The sequence below is a fragment of the Lepidochelys kempii genome, chromosome 4 (assembly GCF_965140285.1).
Source record: "Lepidochelys kempii isolate rLepKem1 chromosome 4, rLepKem1.hap1, whole genome shotgun sequence".
In the NCBI taxonomy this organism is placed as follows: domain Eukaryota; kingdom Metazoa; phylum Chordata; order Testudines; family Cheloniidae; genus Lepidochelys; species Lepidochelys kempii.
The window spans coordinates 98756338-98763750 of NC_136383.1; the positions used below are offsets into that span (position 1 = coordinate 98756338).

The window sequence follows — 7413 nt, forward strand, 5'->3', positions numbered from 1 at the left end:
AGTAACAAATCAAGAATAATTTAACCAGTGGGAACAACAGATCAAGCTTAAGGTAGTGGATAAAATTACTGAAACTGGAATTTGACAAAGACACCAGGGTTAATTCCCAGCTACCCTGCTTTCCAAAGTGCCATGGAATTTTTAATTAAGGCAGGTTATCAGAATTTTGATTTTATGTTCTCATTCAAAATACGTCACCTTCAGAAACTAAGTTCCTAACTCCATGCTGTGGTACTGCTCAACTGGGATGCATTATGACACCTATTATATCACCAGCACCACATCCCAAAGCAGCTAGGTTTTCCACTTTGTCAATACTTGGTCTGTAGACCTAAAAGACACCTGAATGTGCTTAATCTACGACATATGATGCTATCACAGCCAAGTATACCAGAACTACTTGAGAGTTCAGACCTAACTATTGTCATAGTTAATGTGAGCTGTGTGTTAACAGAAGGAAGAGACACAGGAGTTAATACTGTTGATAGAAGTAAAAATTTACAGAAGCTGACTCTATATTAAAAAAGGCGTAATTTTGTGCAGATTTCCTCTACATAAAATTGTAAAATAATTTATTACAAATATTGAGAGAACTGAATTTACTTCCTTATCACTTTAAAACAACCAAAAATTCTTGATAAGATTGAGGTTAATATAAAACACAATTTTCTAACTTTTCCCCATAGATAAACATATTTCTAATTAGATAATGTGAAGGGATGTAATTTTCTTTGACTCAGCATTTTAAAATTATTTAAAATTCCTGATTGCTATAGGAAACAGCTTTCTTTTTCAAATAATAAAGCAGCTTTAATTTGCTTTAGAAGACCAATAATTTTCAACTACATTAAAACGTTCAATTAATTAATATCAGCTACTTCAGAAACAAGGGTCACTATAGATATCAACTACTAGAGAAAAAATATTTTCACTTATCTAAGCTAGAAAAAAAGTTTCTATAGATCATTATTGTTTCTAATTAGCCATACCCATGATTGTTGTTTACTGTTCAATTATTCAGTGTAACAGTGTTCAATAAATTTGAAAGGTATCATCTTTTCTAGCTGGAAATTAGAAACCATACAGCATATTATGTTAACTGTATTGTGGAGATGCCATAAGAGTTCCAGGGTTAAGGATATATTGAAATTTGCACTGAAAATAGGGAATGAACCCCTGATTCAGCAAAGTAATTAAGTATGTGTCCAACTTTAATAGACACTGGTAATTTAAGGGAACTACTTATGTGCTTTAAATTAAGTATATTGCTTATGGACTTTGCTGGATTGGAACCAGAATAAAGAGTGGCCCATATCCTCAAAGGTCTAATGCGTGTTAGATGCCCCCAAAACTCCAAGGACCTGGGCCAGTGTCCCTAAACTCGCAGCACTTACTATTTGATGGCTTGGCCTGCAAGGTCCTGTGAGATGCTGTACACCAGTGGTGGGCAACCTGCAGCCCGTCAGGCCGCGAGACAGTGTTTACATTGACTGTCCACAGGCATGGCCACCCACAGCTCCCAGTGGCAGCGGTTCGCCATTCCCGGCCAATGGGAGCTGCAGGAAGCGGCAGCCAGCTCATCCTTGCTGCCCGCGCCACTTCCCGCAGCGCTCATGGCCGGGAACGGCAAACTGCGGCCACTGGGAGCTGCGGACGGTCAATGTAAACACTGTCTCGCAGCCCGCCAGTGGATTATCGACAGGCTGGCCCGTGGACCACAGGTTGCCCACCACTGCTGTACACTTTCAACTCCTACTGAAATCAGTGGGAGTTGAGGCCACTCAGCACATTTCAGGAATGTTCAGTACAGTGGCAGATTTAGAGTTAGTGGGGTCCTGCGCACAGCTTCACTTTCAGGGGCCCGCCCTTGGGAACCAGCCAAGAAAAAGAACTTTCTCTCTTATCTCCCCTTCCTGTTTTTCATTCTTTTTTTCTTTATCCTCCTCCTATATTATAAGTAATGGGAAGTAAATGAAAATAAAGAGTGGCACCTTGATTGGGGCAGGGGGCTGGGGTGTGGGAAGGGGTGTGGGGGTCGGGCTCTGGGAGGGAGTCTGGATGCTGGGTGAGGGCTCTGGGCTGGGGCAGGGGTTTGGGTGCAGGAGGGGGACAGTGGTGGGTGCTTACCTTGGGCAGCGTGGCTCCCAAAGCGACCAGCACGCACACCCCTCTGACTTCTAGGCTGGGGGGCTAGGGGGTTGCCGTGTGCCCCTGCCTGCTGGCGCCACCCCCGCCTGCAGGCGCCGCCCCCGCAGCTCCCATTGGCCACAGTTCCTGGTCCCAGTTCCAGATCCTCCTTTGGGGTGGGGGGCAGCGGGTCTCCGTGTGCTGCCCAGGGCAGGGGCAGCATGTGGAGCTGCCTCCCCCACACCAGGGGTATGCAGAGACATGCCAGCAGTCGGCCACTTCTAGGAGCATCATGGGGCCAGCGACCACAGCATGAAGGTAGTCTGCCGGCCTGAGCCCTGCTGCGCCGCCAGCCGGGACTTGGAGGCAAGTTGTCAGATGAGATTTGGCCTACATTTTGGGGTCCCCTCCTGTTGTTGGGGCCCCCGTTCAACCACATGGTTTGTTTCATGGTAAATCCACTCCTGGTTCAGAAACTAGAAAGATCAAGCCCAGAGTGCACAAATGGATGTTGTGAGAATTAACAAGTAAGGCTCTGAACCTACAAACATACATAAGATCAGGTCCTAAATCTGTTAGTTAGTGAATCTGAAGCATTTTCAAATGGGTTCTTTTTCAAAATTATGTTTGTATTCACTTTTTGGGGGCACTCTTTAGAAAATAAATTCCTGACTTTATTAAGATATGAAAATAACTAACTTCTAGATTATAGTTAAATCCAAGGCACTGGCATCTTTTTCCAGTTTATTAATTTTTTTTATTTATACACACTGTTAGTAATAGTTATTTCTGTCTATGTCACAAGGACCGTCAACAAATATTTTCATGGATGGATATTTGTCATCAAGAGGATTCTCTAGATCTAAGGCCAAGATTTTCCAAAGGGACTAGTGATTTTGGGTGCCTCAGCTTTAAAGGATTTTCATGCCACACACCTTACCCTTCTCCAAATCGGACTTCTTTTAGGTATCTTAAGTTCGGCACTCAGAATCACTGGTCACTATGGAAAACCTTGTCTCAGGCTTTCACTTAAAAAACAGAATGTATCTAGCCTTTACTGCTGTGAAGAAAAAATTGGAAATGTGAACCAAGGGTAAATCAATGCAATGTTGTCTTCCTGAATCTGCAAACAGCCTGAAAGAAATCACTCTGAGAGGCAAACCTGCTACATTCATCTCAATATGGTTAGTAAACGGATATCTCAAAGTAACAATTTAAGGAATCAATCCTGCTAACTATGAGATATGGGCCTAAATATTAACTTTTTAAACTAATTGATTGCTGCGCATTTTAACAGAAATATCTAGCTAATATGACAAATGGATGTGATGACAAACAACTTTGATGACAAATATTATGGAGACGTCACAATCAGAGTGACTCCATAGTTAAGAATATATTTACACTTCAAGCAAGGTTTAAATTGGTCACTTATGCATGAATACAATTATGTATCTTCCCCAAATTTACAGCACTTACTCTTTCTGTACAGAATTAATATCTTGTAGTTTTACATTAATCTTTTAAATAGTTTAAGCATTATAAACATTTTTAATGACCACTAATTGATTTTGGTGAATCTACCTTCAAGAATCCTTTTAGCAACAAAATCTCTCAAATTTGAGAGTTGAAAATTGACTCATGCATTCAAAAAAGCTTGGAAAAAGTTACTACTGTGACAATTTGTTTTCTGTACTCTATTAGTCATAACCACATGTCTATTTGTGCTGTGATATTTGTCATTTTTAAAATCAAATTAATTTGTCATTTTAAGTGTGACTTTTTGTTTTCTGTTATGTATATTGAAGGTGACAGTATTGTTGAATTAAATTAGCGTTATCAGGGAAGGCATTAGGGGGTTGATGTGAATGAGTATGGTAAAATTAGTGCACTGTTTCTTGGCAAGGGGTAGGAATGTTGCCTTAATCTAGGATTTCCTTACTTTTAGTGTTTGGATTTTTGTAAAGAAATAGACTTGAGCAACTTTAATTCTAAAATAACTAAATTTATGAGTGGGAATAACTCCTTCTCCTGAATGTATGCTAAATTCTTCAGCTCTGAAGGCAGAATATTTTGTACTTCTAAGTACAGGCTGCTTAATTGTTTCAAGGACTTCTAATAAAGTGCCTGATGCTGCAGTGTTTTTAAACCCAGGCTGTAGACTTCCATGGAAATTCTTCCTTGTAAATAGACCAGGATTAAGATCAGATTATTGTGTAAACTTTAGTCCTCTGCTCTCCAAAATACCTACAGAGAAAAAAGTTCTCCTTAAATTCTATTTCAGACTAATCACTGTGTATGACCTACACTTAATTGCAATATATTGTGAAATCAGTACATAAGACCTCCCTTATCAGGCATTCTTACTAAGAGATCCCTATACAGTATCTTCAAGTAAAATGCACTTTCTTCTGCACATTCATTAGAAGATTACCTATTTTTTTGTTGTTGCCTTGAGTGGTCACTTCACTGTGTTTCGCTCAAAGTATATTTACCTTATTATAAATATACATAGCCGGCGATACTGTGCTTTTAGTTTGTGTGTGTTACTCTTCAGGAAGGGGGTTGTAGCAAACTCTGAGTATATCACAGCCTATATATATATGTATATGTGAAATGGTCCATTTCCTAAAATCAGAGCTAAACTTCAGGTAACGTAGGGCAGTGAAATACACGATCTAGCAACTTCGGTGCAAGGCGGCTCTTAGACATTTAGTTCTCGTAGCAGCCTCTCGTTCAGCTTTCAACCTTGAAAATAACAGATCCCAGCACAATCCTGGAGCAAGAGCCAGCTACCAGAGTTGTTCCTCTTCAGTTTGTTTTCACAACCACGAGGGAAGGCAGAGACCCGAGGGCTCCCCGCCTAAGAGCAGGCTGATCGGGCTAGTGGGCTGAAGAGGGGAGAAACAGAGTCATCCGATGCCAGCCGTCCTCCGGGCTGGGAAGCTGGAGACTCGTGACTGTGGCTGTGATGGTCTGAAGGCGCCCTGAGCAGCTCAGCTCAGGACTAGGGGCTGCTGCACTAACTACAAGAGGAGAACCCTGCTCCCCCGTGAACCGCAAGTGCCTGGAGACTCCCCGGGCAGCTGACACGGCTGCAGCCGCGGAACCGCCTTCTCTCTTTACCCGGAGGGACGGCTTGAGCGCCACCATTTCCCGGGACCCCTGCACTGCTCCCCCACAGCCGCAGGCCAGCTGGAGAGGGCTCGCCCCTGCTGTGCTTCTGCCCAGGAGGCGCGATCACTAGAACAGCCAAGAGAAAGGAAGAGCTGCTGGCTGGCTGTGCCCGCCTTGGTGCCCTCTCCAGAGCATGTCTGGAGGGGGGGCAAGATGTGGGCAGACAAGCACCAACTTCTGCCAACACCACCCCGTGCAGAACAGCTAGGAGCTTGCCAAGGCCCCACTGGCTTGTTCTCAGCTGTGATCTAAGGGTCCAGGCTGGCAATGCCCGGCATCGGGGTGTGTGTGGGGGGGTGGGGGGGTGCATGAGGAGAGACCTCTGGAGCCGCCGGAAGGGAGGACGCGGGGCTGCAGAGCCAGGGGCACCCCGGGTCCCCCGCGGGCTGGAAGGCGGCCGGCGCCCGGGCAACGCGCGCAGGCGAGTTACCTTCGGGGTTGGCGCTGATGAAGACCCGGACGCTCCTGCCGCTGGGCGCTAGGTGAGACGGCAGAGCCGAGAGGTTCCCGGAGAAAGCCGCCCGCCGGAGCGCCGAGTCCCGCGGACAGGGCAGCCGGCCGGCCGCTCCCGCCGGCCACATCTCCCGCCGCCGCCGCCTCCTCGGCCCCGCAGTGCTCCGCAGGAGAAGCTCCGAGGCAGCCGCAGTCCGCCCTCCCACCCCGGGCTCACAGCACCCCCCGGCTCGCAGTGGCGACAGGAGCAGCCGCGCTCGCCACCTGCTCGCTGGGAGCGGCCATACGGGCTCCCCGGCTCCTCTTCTGCCGCCGCCGCCGCCGCCTCCTGTGTCCTCAGAGCAGCACGGGGCGGCAGCGGGAGGTCACCGGCGGCAGAGGCAGCTGGGCTTGAGCTTTCCCCGGCCCTGGGAACGGGCAAGCAGGAGGGCACCCCAGGGCCGAGGGAGCAGGAGGGGCTGCAGAAGCAGGTGGCCGGTGGAAACAAACTTTATGCGCTGAGTTCTTCGCGGCTCGCTGCTGGGCGTTCAGCGATGACTCCACAATCCCGGCCCCATCACCCAGCGAGCGCCAGCGACGGTGCAGCACAGCAGAGCTCGGCTACTGCGGCCAGCCCGGGGATGGGGGGGGGCACCTCCGCGGGCATCCACCACGCCAGTGCGCGCCTCTCCCCCGCTAGCCTGGCACAAGCGTGGGCGATTTCACAGCGCCGTCCACGAGCCCACCCCTAGCGCCTTGGGCTGTGGCCCCCCTCTCAGTCCACACCTGCCCAGGGGAGCACGACGCATCATCAGTTGCCCCTGCAGGGCTTCCAGGGGAAGAGAGAGCGCGGGGCTCTTTGCAGAGAGATTCTGGATGAGGGGGTCGACCCGCAGCTATGACTCTCGGGGGCCAGTCTCAGCAGGCTCCTGGCGGGTGCAGGCGAGCCTGGTCACAGCTGAAACACTGTAATAATAAGTCTCTTGGTTGGTTGATTTTTCTCATGCATTAAGGGCTGCGGCGTCCAAAAAGGGACCTTCCCTTCTGCAACTCTTCTCCAGCAACATATCCAGCCCTTCCCTCCTCAAACTGTTTCACAGCCCACGGCGGGGATTTTTATAGAAAAGCTGCTCCTGGCTCATCCTCTGGCCACTAAAGAGTTCAGAGAGATGTGAGGCTTGTTTGGTTTTTGTTGTTGTTTTAATTGCATCTAGGCAGGCTCCCCAGCGGGTCAGCTCCAGCAGAGGGGTTTCGTTTCCAAAATCAATCACTCGTTTGTAGGAAGGACTCAAAGCCCGCTTTGAGAGGCTGCAAGGGGCAGGAAGCGGCTCTGCGGGAGCTCGCTTTTCTTTGCAGCAGTCAGTGGCTGCCCATCCCCGGCGGGCAGCGCCAATGAAATATTCAGAAAGGTTGGGACGTCTGGCTGGGCGGCCGCCGCCTGCTGATCCGGCGGAAACCTTTCACCAGACACGCGCAGGGCCGAGCAGCGCAGAGAGGAAGCCACGCGCGCGCGCGCGCTGGAGGGGGGGCTGGACTGCCCGGCCCCAGCCCGCGAGCCAGGCAGAGGAGGATTGGTCCCAGCGGGAGACAGTGGCTGTGCTGCATCAGCAGGCGGCGGACCTTTCACGGTCTGCAGAGTTTAGAAGCCTCCCAGAGAGAGAAACAGGGACCTGGCAT

The 7413-nt window shown here is 48.8% G+C and overlaps 1 protein-coding gene across 2 annotated transcripts in view; it reads right to left on the bottom strand.

The window, feature by feature from the left end:
* Positions 1-7210, bottom strand: part of NWD2 (NACHT and WD repeat domain containing 2) — a 126823-nt gene extending 119613 nt beyond the window's left edge. For both annotated transcript variants that reach the window (XM_073342317.2, XM_073342315.2), the window contains exon 1: positions 5735-7210. In XM_073342317.2, the coding sequence (XP_073198418.1) occupies positions 5735-5885 (151 nt within the window). In that variant the 5' untranslated portion in view covers positions 5886-7210. The remainder of the gene's footprint in view (positions 1-5734) is intronic.
* Positions 7211-7413: the final 203 nt, after the last annotated feature.